The following is a 19,167-nucleotide window of genomic DNA, read 5'->3' as shown; positions in this document are numbered from 1 at the left end:
GGACACTCATCTACATGTTTGTAGAAAGCCAAACCAGTACTGAAACGAGAATCAGTAGAGGAAATGGTAAATATAAGAGTATATCGTCGATCTGAAAAGGGAGGTAAGAGATGAATCTCTACGACCGATAACAGAGAACCTTATGAAATAGACCCCGTAGAAGGAGATCACTGCATTCAATAGGCAATACTCTCCTCACATCCCTCTGACATTCACTGCACGCTGAGAGGAAAACCGGGCTCCAACTTGCTGCGGAGCGCATATCAACGTAGAATCTAGCACAAACTTACTTCACCACCTCCCTTGGAGGCAAAGTTTGTAAAACTGATTTGTGGGTGTGGTGAGGGGTGTATTTATAGGCATTTTAAGGTTTGGGAAACTTTGCCCCTCCTGGTAGGAATGTATATCCCATACGTCACTAGCTCATGGACTCTTGTTAATTACATGAAAGAAATTTATTTGAGTAGCGGTGAGCTCCTGTCGGCAGATTAGGGGTTAATACTTGAAGTTAGGTGTCGGCAATGTTGGGGAGGGCGGATTAGGGGTTAATACATTTATTATAGTAGCGCTCAGGTCCGGTCGGCAGATTAGGGGTTAATAAGTGTAGTTAGGTGGAGGAGACGTTGGGGGCGGCAGATTAGGGGTTAATAAATATAATATAGGGGTCGGCGATGTTAGGGCAGCAGATTAGGGGTACATAGGGATAATGTAGGTGGCGGGGGTGTACGGAGCGGCCGATTAGGGGTTAAAAATAATATGCAGGGGTCAGCGATAACGGGGGCGGCAGATTAGGGGTTAATAAGTGTAAGGTTAGGGGTGTTTAGACTCGGGGTACATGTTAGAGTGTTAGGTGCAGACGTAGGAAGTGTTTCCCTATAGGAAACAATGGGGCTGCGTTAGGAGCTGAACGCTGCTTTTTTGCAGGTGTTAGGTTTTTTTTTAGCTCAAACAGCCCGATTGTTTTCTATGGGGGAATCGTGCACGAGTACGTTTTTGAAGCTGGCCGCGTCCGTAAGCACCGCTGGTATCGAGAGTTGCAGTGGCGTTAAATTATGCTCTACGCTCCCTTTTTGGAGCCTAACGCACTGAAAACCCAGCCATTCTGTGAACTCTAAATACCAGCGGTATATAAAAGGTGCGGGGGAAAAAAAGCACGCGTAGCTAACGCACCCCTTTGGCCGCCAAACTCTAAATCTAGCCGTTAGAGTTTACTCTCCTGAGCTGGCTGCCCTCTATCTCTCCTGTAAGACTTCTATACATGAGTGTTGTGCCTATAGGTGCTAGAGGGTGGTTCTGACTGCATAGCATTCTAGAACCTAAGAGTTTACTCTCCTGAGCTGGCTGCCCTCTCTCTCTCCTGTAATAATTATTGTAGGCCATTTAAATAAACATTGAACCATGTACTAGCTTTATTGCAATATAAAGTCAATTACAATCCTTTTTGAAAAGAATATTATTGTCATTGTCAGTTATTTGTAGAGCGCCAACAGATTCTGCAGCGATTATATATCCAAGGATGATTTCTCTATAACAGAGCTTTCCAAACTTTTCATGTTGGTGACACACTTTTTAGACCTACATCATTTTGCGACACAGTAATTCAGGTGTACTAGCAAAAAGGAGGTTAAACTAACTTGTTTTAAGAGATACGGACACATACATAAATTATATAATAACAAAATGTATTTACAAGTAACAGTATGTATGTGCAAGAATTAAATAAAGTTTAATAACACCAATAGCTACTTACTAATTTAATGGGATGTATGAGGTTGATGGGATGAACACAATTTCTGAATATTTGGTGGAATATTAGATAAAGACACTCGCATTTCATCATCAAGCATTTTTAAGCTTCCACTTCCTATCCATATATCAAGAGCAGGAGCAGCAATGCACTATTGGGAGCTAGCTGCAAAAAAACCCCACTGACTTCAGCTCAGCGTTTAAGCTGCCGCCCTCAGAGCTCGGTGAGTCCGATTGACTACTGCCCACGCTGCATACACACTGCTGTTCCACTCACTTGACTATACATGCAGTCACGAACCAATTAATTAGACTACACGTGCAGTCAGGAGTCAATGTGCCGCCAATGGGAATAGTTTCAGTTCCTACTGAGCTGCGCCAATAGGTTAAGATGATCTGTGTCCCCCTAGGTATCAATCACGTGTCAACCATGTGATATGCGTAGCAGGCGGGCGGAAAGTCAGAAACAAAAAAAAAAAAAGAAAAAAAAATTGTGCTGAAGCAGGGACACACCTACACACTGCTGCCGACACACTAGTGTGTCCCGACACACAGTTTGGAAAGCACTGCTCTATAACATTAACCATTATAGTCTAGAGAATTTTGTGGAGATAAACCATTTTCTAAGGGATTGTGATCAAGCCCTTTTCTCCACTGACAGCAGGTTCGCCTGTGCGATTTACCTACCCATGTCCTCCACCTCTTAGGTGGAGAATTTCAATCTCCCCGGCCGCTTCGGACAGGGGAGATTGACGGCTCCTGCCCGCACTTGATTTACTGTGCACAGGCAGTGGGATGCACATGAGCGCAAAGAGTGCTCATGTGCAGTGTTAAATGTGGGCAGCGGATTGCTGCCTGCCAGAGGAGAGCTTGGGCAGACAGGGGCGAATATGTATGCCCCTGTCCCCCATAGATTGATAAATTGAGCTCTATGTATATATTTCATGAACCACTGGGATTGATGTTATATTTACAATAACTTTGTTCATGATGGAGAAATTAATATCTTGAATAATATATATATATATATATATATATATATATATATATATATATATATATATATATATATGTATGGGATTTTTTGGTTTGATATTATATGCTATACTATTTGATTACCAAGCATATGACTAGAGATAATAAATATTAGGATTGATATTATGAATGAATTTGTGCACAATAGAGATATTGGTATCCTGATTAATATCCATGTTAATATAGGATTTTCTGTGTGTTTTTTCTTTTATATTTTATATTATATGCTATACTGTATGATCACTGAGCATATGATTGGAAAACAACAAATATTGGGATACCAATTATATGAGTGAGATATTGCAGTTGGTTGGATTATGTATTAGTTTATCTATGCTTTTTTCACGCTAGGATATCTCTTTGATACATTTAGGAACTTAGATTGTTTTCACTAACTGATGAATATTTCCCATATATTTATTCTTTCATTTTCATATTGAACATGATGCTCATAGGTTATCTGTGATGGTCATTACTTTTTGTAAAGCATTTGTATATGTATATGTTTACCTTATATGAACATGAACTACCTTCACTTTGTTTATTGTATATACTGTGTATATATGTATTGAAAAGGTACCTAAGAGATACACAGAGGTCTCTGACTGACGTAAAAGGGAGTTTGTAGTTTGATAGGTTACTTTCTTTGTGGGGAGGGTAGGTTTTTTTTTTAGACAATCTTAATTTAGGATGTGCTTTTTAAAGGATTGGGATTATATACACTATAGGCTATGATTACGGATTTGTATCCAAAACGCGTAAGCCAGATAGTGCTATGCTCCGGAATGTTTGTGTAACGGAGGGTTGCTGCACCTCTATTTTAACTTTATGAAATAACGTATTGAACTGTTTATATCATCGCTTGGACTTCACCTCCTTACTTAGTCTCATTTGGTACATACCAGCTTACGTCCAGATCGTAAGCTGTTGCAATGGGGAGGAGCAGGTGGTCTGTTACTGTATTGGCTGAAGGAGAGGTCACGTGTAATGTGACGTAGAGGAGCAAAGGAAAATGGAAGGATGCCAACAAACCCTGTTTGGATCAGCTGGAAACCATGACTTTTTGAAGTAAGACAGGCAAGGTCTCGTCTACAGCGGCAGCAGGTACAGGGTTAAGGGGGCGCTACCCAATGGACTGTGAGTTTGGCGATAACATTTGTTTGTAATCCCAGCTGTATCCTTATTCCCCTCACATTTGCCTACGTACAGCCACATTACCAGTGACATTATCACTGTAGTAGTATTATTTCTGCATACATTATAGTGTTTAGTGCACTTTGGATTACTGGGTATCTTTTGTATTTCGAACTTTGTGCTTTTAAACCACAGCCTACTACAATGGGTTGAGCTTCCAGATAATATCAGATCTCATTATGTTATAACTTTTCTGTACACATACATGCTTCCTTATCTTATCTGTTTGTAAACCAATACTCAATACTTGAGAGAACAATGGAAAATTAAAATTGTATTACTTAAACTATCCTGCAGCCCAGTGAGAGTGTAATCTCTTCTGCTGGCTGTGTTTAAATGGGCTTTTCAATAGAATATACTCCTGTATCAAAACTTTCAATATAGGTGGCTATACCACCGATTAAATCAGCTATTTCAAATGCTGAAATAGGGGTAAAGGAGCTACTTGTAAACAATTTAATACACTCCAGCAAATAAAATGGATCATAGGGAACAATTTAAAGGGGAGAATTTTTGTTTCGGTAAACTGCCCCTTTAACATTTGTTAGAAACATAAAAAAGGCATAATAAAAACTGTTCTGCCATTGAAATCAGTTAAAACACAGATAGAGCATACAGTATTATATGATAAGAAAAAGGCTTCAGTTTTCACATTAATAGGAGCTCTAGAACAAAGAACAATATTGTCTTTTATTCCAGGCCTCCCTCTAAGTAATTTTTAAAATTGTCATTCACAAAGACTGTGCTGGCGCTCTCTCATGGTTTGGTTCTGTAGAATAGCGTTTCTCACCCTTTTTGTAGCAAGTACCCTATCAGGCATAGCTATTTTTCCTAAGTAGACAAAGTACCCAGAATGACTAATTACCTTGACACAGAATCCAAAATCAGTTGGTGAATTATATAGCTTCTTGCAGGATATTAATGAATAAATATTGCTATCTTCTATATCGGATATTCCCTGTAAGTGTCTTGGTTCCTAAGGATGCAAAAAGGAAATTTATTAGTAGTGTACTGCAGTTTCAGAATGGCTCTCAGCTTGTATTTCACACTGGTTTAAATATATTCTTTGTAAATCCCTTATTGTTTATTGCAGGTAGTAAAATGTTCTAGGCTAACAAAAAAATGGACACTGGGCAGTTAAAGGGACACTAAATACAAAATAAACTTTTATGATTCAGATAGACCATGCAGTTTTAAGACACTTTCCAATTAACTTCCATTATCAAATTTTGCACAGACTTTTTATATACACACTTTGAGGCACTAGCTCCTACTGAGCATGTGCACAAGTTCACAGGGTATACGTTTACTAGTCTGTGATTGACCGATGTATGTCACATGATACAGGCTGCCGGAAAATGGGAGAAAAACTAATTGTCAGAAAAATCTACAGCTTATTATCTTATTATGTACTTATTAATGATGTAATTCTACTGTATATAGTGGTCCTTTAAAATGAATTTGCAATATGAAAAATAAAAAATTATTACTGAATAATCAAATGTTACTGAATTTACTCCTTCTAAACAATTTAGAATGTATATTATTAAGAGAGACATTGCTTGATGAATAATTTAGAGATAATAATAAAATGCAATACTACATTTCAACAACTTCTGTTCAAAGCAATTTTTTTTTTAACAAGCGTGTCTGTTCCTCAGCATTCAGTATCTAAATGCAGCCATACACCTCTATAATATGAATGTATGTAATATGTAACTCATCAATTACAATGTTTACTGCAATCAGAAAGCACACAATGACAGAAATAATTTGTGCTTACCTGATAAATATCTTTCCGGATATGGTGAGTCCAAGGGATCATCAATTACTGTTGGGAACATCACTCCTGGCCAGCAGGAGGGGGTAAAGAGCACCACAGAAAAAGCTGTTAAGTATCACTCCCCTTCCCACAATCCTCAGTCATTCGACCGAAGGAAAATGGAGAAAAAAGGTGTAGAGGTGCCTGATGTTTATACAAAATAACTGTCCCAGAAAAAAGGGCGGCGCCGTGGACTCGCCATATCCGGAAAGAATGAAATTTAACAGGTAAGCATAAATTTTGGTTTTCTTTCCTAATATATGGTGAGTCCACGGGATCATCAATTACCGTTGGGAATCAATACCCAAGCCAGAGGACACAGATGATTAGGGAGGGACAAGACAGGTAACCTAAACAGAAGGCATCAACGCTTGAAGAACCTCTCAAAAGTAGCCTCAGCCGAGGAAAAAGTATCCAATTTATAAAATTTGGAAAAAGTATGCAAAGAGGACCAAGTTGCAGCCTTGCAAATCTGTTTCACAGAAGCTTCATTTTTGAAAGTCCAATAAGAAGAAACAGCCCTAGTAGAATGAGCTGTGATTCTCTCAGGAGACTGCTGTCCAGCATTCTCATACGCCAAATGAATTATACTTCTCAACCAGAGAGAGAAAGGGAAGTAGCCGTAGCTTTCTGACCCTTGCGTTTCCCTGAAAAACAAACAAACAATGCTGAAGACTGGCGAAAGTCCTTAGTCGCCTACAAATAGAATTTAAGAGCCTGCACAACATCTAGGTTGTGCAACAAATGTTCCTTATGAGAAGAAGGATTAGGACAGAGAGAAGGAACCACAATTTCCTGATTTATTTTTCTATCCGAAACAATCTTAGGAAGAAAACCAAACTTGGTACAAAGAACTGCCTTATCTGGAGGAAAGGCGAGATAAGGCAAATCACACTGCAAAGCTGAGAGATCCGAAACTCTCCAGGCAGAATAAATAGCAATAAGAAACAAAACCTACCAGGATAACAATTTAATATCTAAGGAATGCATTGGCTCAAACGGAGCCTGTTGCAAAACTTTAAGAACAAGGTTAAGGCTCCAAGGTGGAGCAACAGACTTAAACACAGGCCTGATTCTGACCAAGGCCTAACAAAAAGATTTCACATCCGGTACGCCCGCCAGACGCTTGTACAGCAAAATAGATAGAGCAGCTGACCCTTCAGAGTATTGACCGATAATCCTTTCTCCAGACCTTCCTGGAGAAAAGACAGAATTCTTGGAATCCTGACCCTACTACAAGAGTAGCCCTTGGATTCACACCAATAAAGATATTTACGCCATATCTTATGGTAAATATTTCTAGTAACAGGTTTACAAGCCTAAATCATGGTCTCAATGACCAAAAAAAACACGCTTAGGTAGAATTAAGCGTTCAATCTCCAAGCAGTCAGCTTCAGAGAAACGAGATTCGGATGAAGGAAGGGACCTTGAATTAGAAGGCCCTTTCTCAGGGGTAGTCTCCACGGTGGCAGAGATGACATTTCCACAAGGTCTGCATACCAGATCCTGCAAGACCATGCCGGAGCTATTAGAATCACAGACACTCGCTCCTGCTTGATATGAGCAATAACTCGTGGAAGGAGAGCAAACTGAGGAAATAGGTATGCCATCCTGAAGTTCCAAGTAACTGCCAGAGCATCAGTAATGCCTGAGGGTCCCTTGACCTCGAACCATACTTTGGAAGCTTGGCGTTCTGACGAGACGCCATCAGATCCAATTCCGGTAATCTCAACTTGATGGTTAACCTGGAGAACACTTCTGGATGGAGTTCCCACTCCCGAGGATGAAAAGTCTGTCTGCTTAGAAAATCCGCTTCCCATTTGTCCACTCCTGGGATGTGGATGGCAGATAGACAGCAATTGTGACCTTCCACCCACTGAATGATTCGTGCCACCTCCTTCATGGCTAAGGAACTCAGAGTTCCCCCTGGTGGTTGATGTAAGCCACTGAGGTTATGTTGTCTGACTGGAACGTGATAAACTGGGCTAAAGCCAGCTGAGGCCAAGCCTTTGAAGATCACTCAACTCCAATATGTTTATGGGGAGAGCAGATTCCTCCTGAGACCACTGTCCCTGCTCCTTCAATGAGTCCCAGACTGCTCCCCAGCCCATCAGGCTGGCGTCGATGGTCACAATCACCCATGAGGAAGAGAGTTTTGTCGTCTGATCTAGAACTATCCTCTGAGATAGGTCTGCATAATCCCCGTTCCATTGACTGAGCATGCAAAACTGTAGAGGTCTCAAATGGAATCGAGCAAAGGGAACTATGTCCATGGAAGCCACCATCAGACCGATTACCTCCATACACTGGGCCACTGATGATCATACTGCAGACTGAAGAGATAGGCAAGAGGAAAAAATCTTGGCTCTTCTGACTTCAGTGACAAATATCTTCATTGATATGGAATCTATGATGGTTCCTAAGAAGACCACCTTTGTAGCCGGAACAAGGGAACTTTTTTCCAAATTCACCTTCCAACTGTGGGAACAAAAGGACAACAAGATATCTGTGTGAAATTTTGCTAGTTGAAAAGATGGCGCCTGAACCAGAATGTCGTCCAGATAAGGTGCCACTGCAATTCCCCAAGACCGAATTACTGCCAACAGAGCTCCCAGGACCTTTGAGAAAATTCTGTAAGCTGTGGCGAGGCCAAATGGAAGGGCCACAAACTGAAAGTGTTTGTCCAGAAAGGCAAACCTCAGAAATTTGTAAAGATCCCTATGAACGGGAACGTGGAGGTACGCATCCTTCAGGTCTATGGAAGTCATGAACTGACCCTCTTGCACAAGAGGAAGAATGGAACGTATAGCCTCCATTATGAAGGACGTAACTGAGAAAATTGTTGAGGAACTTTAGATCTAGAATTTTGGGAACCACGAAAAAGGTTGGAATAGAAACCTAGACCCTGTTCCTGTATTGGGACTGGAACTATCACTCCCAGAAGCAAAAGACCCTGTACACATTTCAAGAACGCCTCTCTTTATCTGGTCTACAGATAATCTTGAGAGGTAGAATCTGCCCTTGGGAGGAAAGGTCTTGAATTCTAACTTGTAACCCTAGGAAACTATGTCCACGGCTCACGGGTCTGGGGCACCTCGTATCCATGCTTGAGAAAACAAGAGTCTGCCCCCCACTTGATCCAGTCCCAGATTGGGGGCAACCCCTTCATGCTGCAGGATTTTTAGATTGTTTCCCCTTGTTCCAAGACTGACTGGGTTTCCGAGAAGGCTTTGACTGCTAGGTATAGGAGAGGGAAGACGTACCTCTGAAGTTACGAAAGGAACGAAAATTACTCTGGCGTCCTTTCGATGTATTCTTCTTATCTTGGGGCAGAAAGGCTCCTTTAAACCCCATGATATCGGAAATAATTTCTGCCAAACCCGGAATAGCCAAAAGGTTAGATTTAGAAGAAAAATCCGCTGACCAAGATTTCAGCCATAGCGCTCTACGCGCCAAAATTGTGAAACCAGATATTTTGGCCCCCAGTTTAATGGCCTGCAAAGAAGCATCAGTAATAAAGGAATTGGCTAACTTAAGAGCCTTTATCCTGTCCTGTATCTCCTCCAAAGGAGTCTCAGCTTGAAGGGACTCAGACAGAGCGTCAAACCAATATGCTGCCACACTTGTCACTGTAACAATACACACCGCTGGTTGCCATTGTAAACCCTGGTGAATTTACATCTTCTTTAAGAAAGCCTCCAGCTTCTTGTCCATAGGGGCCTTAAAAGAGCAACTATCCTCAATAGGGATAGTAGCCCTCTTTGCCAGGGTAGAGATCGCCCCTTCCACCTTGGGGACCGTCTGCTACGACTCCTTAATGGAGTCAGCTACCGGGAACATCTTCCTAAAGACTGGAGAGGGAGAAAAATGGATTCCAGGTCTCTCTCATTCCCGGGCAATAATCTCCGTAGCACGGTCTGGCACTGGAAACACCTCCCCAGGGGAGGGAACCTCAAAGTATCTATTTAATTTGCTAGAGTTCTTAGGGTTGACAATGACAAGGGTATCGGAGTTGTCCAAAGTACCCAAAACTTTTAACAAAACATGAATGTGTTCAAGCTTGAATCTGAAGGAAACCACTTCAGCATCAGAAAAATGAATTATACTATCCGAATCTGAGATTTCACCCCCTGAAACTACCGAAGAGTCCTCCTCTTCCGACTTATGTGAAAGAGCAACCTGGTTAGCCTTAACTGGATCAGAAACCTTACTATCTGATTCTCTAATTTTCCTCTTGCGCTTCCCCTGAAGCATGGGGATGGCAGCCAGCGCCTCAGATACCGCTGAGGATACCTGGGCAGCAAATTCTGCATGCATATATACTCCTCCAGGAGATTGTGAGGAACTGCAGGACACAGTTTGAGACGCTTGAGGAGAAGGCTGTGACACTACTTGACCTAATCCTGATAGAAAGGTGGCTCAGAAAAAAGTCTCTTTGTACATCAGAGTTCTCTCAATACAAGAGGAACAAAAGGGCAAAGGAGGTTCCACTTGGTTATCATAACAGAGCTTGCCTCAGAAAGGGATCCGCCTCTCCTATGATGTCAGGAGCGTTCCCGGCGGCCATACAGTAAAAAACACATACCGCATATAATAAAATGTAAAGAATAAAAGAAACTGACCAGTTCTTCCAAAAACGGATTAAAATAAAATAATTGAGCCACCACTGATATCTCACTAAATGTCACACAGTACCTGCACCCTGCCCTAATGATTCCTGAGCCTCATGAATTCTAAAGTCCTGTGTTAAATGCAGCCTATTTTCAGTGCCAGAGCTCGTCCCCAAAAGAAACCAAAATGGCACTTACCTGCATCCTTCACTGTCCGGCAGGAGAACATCTCACCCAGCATGAGAGAGCTGTGGAAATAAGAAAGGACAGAGAAAACCTACTCTGGCTTTCTATATCAGGACAGCCATTTGTCAGGAAAACGCAGTGAGGTCCACCTCACAAGTTTCTATTTGCTTGAAAGCCACCACTGCCCTGCTACTGAAGAGACTAACGTGGAGTACAGCTAGACCCTCTCAAGACAGAAAGATCAGAGCAAACCTACTCTGGCTTTCAAAATAATAAAATCTTGATTGAAGAGAAATTCGCAGACACTAAAACTTCACCTCCTCCTTGCACTGAAGGAAAAGAGAATGACTGAGGATTGTGGGAAGGGGAGTGATACTTAACAGCTTTGCTGTGGTGCTCTTTGCCGCCTCCTGCTGGCCACGAGTGATATTCCCAATAGTAACTGATGATCCCGTGGACTCACCCCATATCTTAGGAAAGAAAGGCACTCTTTAGACACCTATTGTCATATATTAAACCACTGCTTCAGACTACGGTATGACCAATATATCATTTTATTAGATTTTTCCTAAGTTGCTTCAATAGATGTGACCAGTCTCTGCACACTTATACCCTTTACCAATGGTATAAAAGTGGTAGAACATTTTGTTTATTTGTATATCTCCTAGAACTCAACTGTGTCCCAATAAAACATTTTTTTCTCCTCTAGTCAAAACATTAGGTCATTTCCAATTTTGACAAATTTAACCCCTCCCCTGACAGGAGAGAATTTTTAACCCATGGTATCTTTTTAATAAAAGGAGATACAATTGACTAATACTCTAAGATATATTTGCACATTTCATTATCCACACATTTGGGACTGGGTGGAGTCATAAAACCATGCAGTGTTTGGTCCATATGTACTTAGGGCTAAGCAGGAACAAGTAAATACTTTGAGAAATAGATAAAAGCACTTACTGTATAGTAGACTTACTTTTGATATTCCTTTTGTAGAACAGTAAAGTCCTGACCGCCGCAGACACACAAACAGCCTCTTCCAGGACTTCTTCCCCAGCTCCTTTACGTGCAAAAAACCTTGAATTTCAGGACAGCTATTGGCATTCAAAAAATTCTAAGAACAAATAAAACAAAAATATTTTTTTAAGTGAATACCCCAATGAAAGATAAATCATAAAATTATATTTTCATACACTTCAGAGACTTTCTATTTAGCATTTAGATGGCCCATTTACAAGCTGCTCATCTGGGACAAGCAAGTGAAGAGCAGCATCATGTGTGAGAAAGGAATTAGTAAGAAAATCATGGAAAGAATAAGGTTATACATTATAAACTGATATTTTTTGTTTACAGATGCTTTGCATTTTAAATAGTTATTTTTTCCGTATATATTTTGGAGAGAGCAAAAATATTCAATGTTTGCTTCCATTTTAAAATGGCATTTCACAGAGAAAATAGATAAAGCAATTGACCTTTGTAGGTAAAAATATACACTTATTTTTTTTCAAAGAATGTCCCTTCTGTTTCAACATTTTTTTGTAAGAAATGCCAACAGAATTGGGCTAGTATACCAAATTAAATGTACCTGGGGGCGCAGTCCACAGCGCACATCTACACTGCTCCGGTCATGACTCCTCTATATTTGACTCCAGATGCCACATATTTGAATTAAGCTTTTAAAAATCCTTTGTGGACTTCCTTGACCCCTATTCTAAACCTGGCGACTGTATACCTTAGCTGCTGGTGCGGGAGCTTCAAGCCAAGACCGTAGGTCTGCATTGACATTTTGTAATCGACGTCCATTTTTCCACCCTTGTGGCTGTGAGGTTCTACGGATTTTAATTTATACTGGAGGCTACGGCCTCCAACTTGACCACCCGGCAAGAAACCCTAGTGTCCCTGTCGTTATCAAGCAGTGCCATCTTGTCTGTCACTGCAAATAAGACCTAAGAAGTTTATTCTGCACACCTGACCTATTCTTTCTACAAAAACAAAATTTATGCTTAGCTGATAAATTTCTTTCTTTTGCGATGTACCGAGTCCGCGGTTTCATCCTTACTTGTGGGATATTATCCTTCCTAACAGGAAGTGGCAAAGAGAGCACCCACAGCAGAGCTGTCTATATAGCTCCCCCCTTAACTCCACCCCCCAGTCATTCGACCGAAGGCCAAGGAAGAAAAAGGATTAACTATAAGGTGCAGAGGTGACTGAAGTTTTTAATAAAAAATACCATCTGTCTTGAATAGACAGGGCGGGCCGTGGACTCGGTACATCGCAAAATAAAGAAATTTATCAGGTAAGCATAAATTTTGTTTTCTTTTGCATGATGTACCGAGTCCACGGTTTCATCCTTACTTGTGGGATACCAATACCAAAGCTTTAGGACACGGATGAAGGGAGGGACAAGACAGGAACCTAAATGGAAGGCATCACTGCTTGCAAAACCTCTCCCCCAAAAATAGCCTCCGAAGAAGCAAAAGTATCAAATTTGTAAAATTTGGAAAAGGTATGGAGCGAAGACCAAGTCGCAGCCTTACAAATCTGTTCAACAGAAACATTTTTAAAAGCCCATGTGGAAGCTACCGCTCTAGTAGAATGAGCTGTAATCCTTTCAGGAGGCTGCTGTCCAGCAGTCTCATAAACCAAACGGATAATGCTTTTCAGCCAAAAGGAAAGAGAAGTAGCTGTAGCCTTTAGACCCCTACACTTTCCAGAATAGACAACAAACAAAGAAGATGTTTGACGAAAATCTTTGGTTGCCTGCAAATAAAATTTTAAAGCACGAACCACGTCCAAGTTGTGCAACAGACGTTCCTTCTTAGAAGAAGGATTAGGACACAGAGAAGGAACAACAATTTCCTGATTGATATTCCTGTTAGTAACAACCTTAGGTAGGAACCCAGGCTTGGTACGCAAAACCACCTTATCAGCATGGAAAACAAGATAAGGCGAGTCACATTGTAATGCAGATAGTTCAGAAACTCTTCGAGCTGAAGACATAGCAACTAGGAACAAAACTTTCCAAGATAAAAGCTTAATATCTATGGAATGCATGGGTTCAGACGGAACCCCCTGAAGAACTTTAAGAACTAAATTTAGACTCCATGGCAGAGCAACAGGTTTAAACACAGGCTTAATTCTAGCTAAAGCCTGATAAAAAGCCTGAACGTCTGGGACATCTGCCAGATGCTTGTGCAATAGAATGGACAGAGCAGATATCTGTACTTTTAGGGAACTAGCTGACAATCCTTCTTCAATTCCTCTTGGAGAAAAGACAAAATCCTAGGAATCCTGATTTTACTCCAGGAGTAGCCTTTGGATTCGCACCAAAAAAGATATTTACGCCATATCTTATGATAGATTTTCCTGGTAACAGGCTTTCGAGCCTGAATCAAGGTATCTATGACCGACTCAGAGAAACCCCGCTTTGATAGAATCAAGCGTTCAATCTCCAAGCAGTCAGTTGCAGAGAAATTAGATTTGGATGCTTGAATGGACCTTGAACCAAAAGGTGCTGTCTCAGTGGCAGAGTCCATGGTGGCAGAGATGACATGTCCACCAGGTCTGCATACCAAGCCCTGCGTGGTCACGCAGGCGCTATCAAAATCACTGAAGCTCTCTCCTGTTTGATTGTGGCAATCAGACGCGGAAGGAGAGGAAAAGGTGGAAACACATAAGCCAGGTTGAACGACCAGGGTACTGCTAGAGCATCTATCAGTACTGCCTGAGGATCCCTTGACCTGGATCCGTAACGAGGAAGTTTGGCGTTCTGACGAGACACCATCAGATCTAATTCTGGTGTGCCCCATAGCTGAACCAGTTGAGCAAACCCCTCCGGATGGAGTCCCCACTCCCCCGGATGAAAAGTCTGACGACTTAGAAAATCTGCCTCCCAGTTCTCTACTCCTGGGATATAGATCGCTGACAGATGGCAAGAGTGAACCTCTGCCCTTCGGATTATTCTTGAAACTTCTATCATCGCTAAGGAACTCTTTGTTCCCCCCTGAAGATTGATATAAGCCACAGTCGTGATGTTGTCCGACTGAAATCTGATAAATCTGGTCAAAGCCAGCTGAGGCCACGCCTGAAGAGCATTGAATATCGCTCTTAATTCCAGATATTTATCGGTAGGAGGGCCTCCTCCTGAGTCCACAAACCCTGAGCTTTTAGGGAAATCCAGACTGCACCCCAGCCCAGTAGGCTGTCGTCTGTCGTCACTATAACCCATTCTGCTCTGCGGAAACACATTCCCTGGGACAGATGATCCTGTGACAACCACCAAAGAAGAGAGTCTCTGGTCTCTTGATCCAGATTTATCTGAGGAGATAAAACCGCATAATCCCCATTCCACTGTTCGAGCATGCATAGTTGCAGTGGTCTGAGATGCAAGCGAGCAAACAGAACTATGTCCATTGCCGCTACCATTAGACCGATTACCTCCATACACTGAGCCACTGACGGCCGAGGAATGGAATGAAGAGCTCGGCAGGTGGACAAAATCTTTGATTTCCTGACCTCTGTCAGAAATATTTTCATGTCCACCGAGTCTATCAGAGTCCCTAGAAATGAAACTCTTGTGAGAGGGGAAAGAGAACTCTTTTTTACGTTCACCTTCCACCCGTGAGATCTTAGAAAGACCAACCCTAAGTCCGTGTGAGACTTGGCTAGTTGGAAAGTCGACGCTTGAATCAGTATGTCGTCTAAATAAGGTGCCACTGCTATGCCCCGCGGCCTTAGGGCCGCCAGAAGGGGCCCTAGCACCTTTGTGAAGAATCTTGGCGCCGTGGCCAACCCGAAGGGAAGAGCCACAAACTGGTAATGTTTGTCCAGGAAGGCGAACCTGAGAAACTGGTGATGATCTTTGTGGATAGGGATGTGTAAATACGCATCCTTTAAGTCCACGGTGGTCATATATTGACCCTCCTGGATCATTGGTAAAATAGTCTGAATGGTCTCCATCTTGAAAGATGGGACTCTTAGGAATTGGTTTAGGAACTTGAGATCTAGAATTGGTCTGAAAGTTCCCTCTTTTTTGGGAACCAGAAACAGATTGGAGTAGAACCCCTGCCCTTGTTCTGCTTTCGGAACTGGGCAGATCACTCCCATGGTAAAAAGGTCTTCTACACAGCGTAAGAATGCCTACCTTTTTGTCGGGTTTACAGACAATAGAGAAAGATGGAATCTCCCCCTTGTAGGAGAATCCTTGAAATCTAGAAGATATCCCCGGGTTACGATTTCTACTGCCCAGGAGTCCTGAATGTCTCTTGCCCAGGCCTGAGCAAAGAGAGAGAGTATGCCCCCTACTAGATCCGGTCCCGGATCGGGGGCTACCCCTTCATGCTGTCTTGGTGGCGGCAGCAGCAGGCTTCGTGGCCTGTTTAAACACAGAAAAGTTCCCTGGGGAGCAAAAACCTCTCAATGGTTAATCAACAATTCGAATACTTGGCAGTATGCTTTTTCAGCCACCGTCTTCACGGCTTCCCCTTCTAGCGCGGTTTACCTGTGGTGGAGCCCTGGTGGGGTGGCCTGTCTCTGGGCAAATTCTTGTGCTGTGCACGATGCTTGGAGCCTCCACGCTCAAACAAGCTGTTGCGTCGAACGCCGCCCGCCTCTCTCTCACCTTGGCTCACAGGTATGACGTCACCGCCGGTTGCCGACTCGAAAGGGGGGTAAAGTTGTTCCCGCTGGTCTTGGCTCTTCCACCTCGTAACTCTGTATTTGGGTAAAATGTCCTGTTGCTGGGATCGGGTTGCTGGCTCCATGGTACTCAACCCAAAAGATGCAAACAAACAAAAGTTCAGGAGCCGCAACAAAAGTGAAATTCAGCTTTATTCCATAAAAACAGAAGTGATACAAAAATAGACAAAAGACATGCCCTTTAGTATGTAGTTCAGCTTACGCGTTTCAGCATGTTTGCCGTACTCATAGCTTACTATTCCCTTGTAACTATTGGGCTTGATAAAGGGTGTAAAAACATTCAATTGGCTAAAGGACACTTTGCAGGATTAACTCCTTCGTTACTAATTAACCTATTACAGGTCTGACAAATCTCTTGTACAATGTCAATTTCATAACTTATTAAGTATTATCACTGTTCATACCAATAGGGTTCCACTCAAAAAGTTCTATAACTGGGATTAGATAGCAATCTATTAAATAGTAATTCACCTAAATAAAAGACTCATCTAAGTGAGAAACATTTTATATAAATAAATAAGCCCTTATAAATAAACTCATTTAAATGAACAACTCATCTAAATAAAAGAAGAGACTCATTTGGAGAAACATTTACATAAAGGGAAGAAGAAGAAGAGTTTGTGGAGGAAGCTGTGTATGCTCTATACTTAATTGGGATTATCATATCAAAACCTCTATTTCATACAACTTAACTTAAATCCTTGAAAAGGGGCGTATGATAATTTATTTCTTATCAAACAACTACTAGTACATTCCTTTGGCTCTCACAGTTTAACAAAAAACAATTTGAAAAATGGCTATAATTGCTCCTATCAGTCACTGTGAGCTAGCTGAAGCAAACTACCCAAAAATTGGATATTTAATTTTGTCTATCTTTACTATACTGCTATAGCCCACTGAATGTGCCTGATTATATGTTTAACTAACTTGGAACCTCCCCTCCTATGGTTTTACTCAATTTCTAACCCTAAAATACCTTTAATGCCAATGATTTATAAGGTCATAGGCTGAATTTAATCCAGTTGGTTGCCTAGTCTTTAATTGGAAGATCCAAAATACATCTCTTCCAGCCAAAGTGGCTTCTCTGTCCCCACCTCTTCGTCCAGCATCCACATTTTCTATAATAGTCCATTTGAAGGATGCACTCTCTTTATTATGGACCAATTTAAAATGCTGTACGAGTGGGATAGTCAGAGTGCCCGCCTTGATGTCAGAGAGGTGCTCCCTTATACGTACTCTTGTTTCCCTGGTCGTCATTCCTACGTACTGTAGGTCACAGGCTATACAGCCTGCTAGATACACTGTAAATTTACTTCTGCAATTCATACATTTCTTATGACCATACCTTTTATTAGTGACACTGCTTTTGAACCCTTCACCTATCAAAAGATGTTCACACGCCTTGCATGTTAAATTACTGCATTTATACACTCCCTTAAATCTAAGCCAAGAACTAGATTCACTTTGTTGTATGCTCTTTAATTGTGTGGGGGCAAGAATATTGCCTATTGAAATTCCTCTCCTAATGGAGCATTTGCATCCTTTTTCCACTGTCTCTGCCAGAGCATCGTCTGCAGCCAATAGTTTAAAATGCTTCTTAACTATTTGGCAAATTTTATGGTATTGTACACTGAAATTTGTTACAAAGAAAACACCTTCCTTCTTATCCTCCCTTGTAACCGTCTTACTTAGTAAGTTCTCTCTATTTCTCGTTGCTTATTCCTTTCTGGCTTTACAAATATCATGAAACTTATACCCCCTCTTCTTGAGGCGGTCAGATAATTGGTCTGCATGTGACTCATATTGTTCAACCCTGCTACAGTTCCTCTTGAGCCTTGTAAACTGGCCCTTTGCAACAGATCTGAATACCTGTTGGGGATGACTGCTCCTGGCGTGGAGAAGCATATTGCCAGTTATTGGCTTTCTATAGACCCCCGTCTCAATACCGACATTGGGAACACCAATCAAGGTGAGATCCAAAAAATTGATCTTTCTTTCATTGTATTCAAACGTGAACTCCAAACCAATGTCGTTATTGTTCAACCAGTTAGTTCTTGGCCTGTTTACCCTTGTTCCAAGCCTGGTTAGGTCTCCAGACTGGCCTGGATTGAGCAAAGTTCCCCTCTTGCTTTGCAGCAGGGGAAGAGGAAGTGGGACCACCTTTGAAGTTTCAAAAGGAACGAAAATTATTTTGTTTGGTCCTCGTCTTATTTGACTTATCCTGAGGAAGGGCATGACCCTTCCCTCCAGTGATATCTGAAATGATCTCTTTCAATTCAGGCCCGAATAGGGTCTTACCTTTGAAAGGGATGGTCAAATGCTTAGATTTTGATGACACATCAGCAGACCAGGACTTAATCCATAACGCTCTACGCGCTAAAATGGCAAAACCTGAATTCTTTACCGCTAATTTAGCCAGATGAAAAGCGGCATCTGTAATTAAAGAATTAGCTATTTTAAGAGCCCTAATTCTATCCAGAATATAATCTAATGGGGTCTCCGAAGAGCCTCTTCCAGAGCCTCCAACCAAAAGGCAGCTGCAGCGGTTACAGGAACAATGCACGCTATAGGCTGGAGAAGAAAACCCTGATGAACAAAAATTTTCTTTAGGAGACCCTCTAATTTTTTATCCATAGGATCTTTGAAAGCACAACTGTCCTCAATAGGTATAGTTGTACGCTTAGCCAGAGCAGAAATAGCTCCCTCCACCTTAGGGACCGTCTGCCATGAGTCCCGCATGGTGTCAGATATTGGAAACATTTTCTTAAAAACAGGAGGGGGAGCAAACGGAATACCTGGTCTATCCCACTCCTTAGTAACAATATTCGAAATCCTCTTAGGGACCGGAAAACAGTGTAAACAGGAACCTCTAAATAT

General features: G+C 41.7%; 1 protein-coding gene across 1 annotated transcript in view; it reads right to left on the bottom strand.

Moving 5' to 3' along the window:
* The window catches only part of GRB10 (growth factor receptor bound protein 10), a 647,881-nt gene that overhangs the window by 74,266 nt on the left and 554,448 nt on the right, over window positions 1–19,167 (bottom strand). The window contains exons 7-8 of the mRNA XM_053714305.1: window positions 11,570–11,707; window positions 4,841–4,951 (exon numbers count right to left, since the gene is read on the bottom strand). Of these exons, the coding sequence (XP_053570280.1) occupies window positions 4,841–4,951; window positions 11,570–11,707 (249 nt within the window). The remainder of the gene's footprint in view (window positions 1–4,840; window positions 4,952–11,569; window positions 11,708–19,167) is intronic.

Source organism: Bombina bombina, chromosome 5, assembly GCF_027579735.1.
Source record: "Bombina bombina isolate aBomBom1 chromosome 5, aBomBom1.pri, whole genome shotgun sequence".
NCBI lineage: Eukaryota > Metazoa > Chordata > Amphibia > Anura > Bombinatoridae > Bombina > Bombina bombina.
Note: the sequence above shows the minus strand (reverse complement) of the source record. Positions and strands in the feature narration are given on the sequence as shown.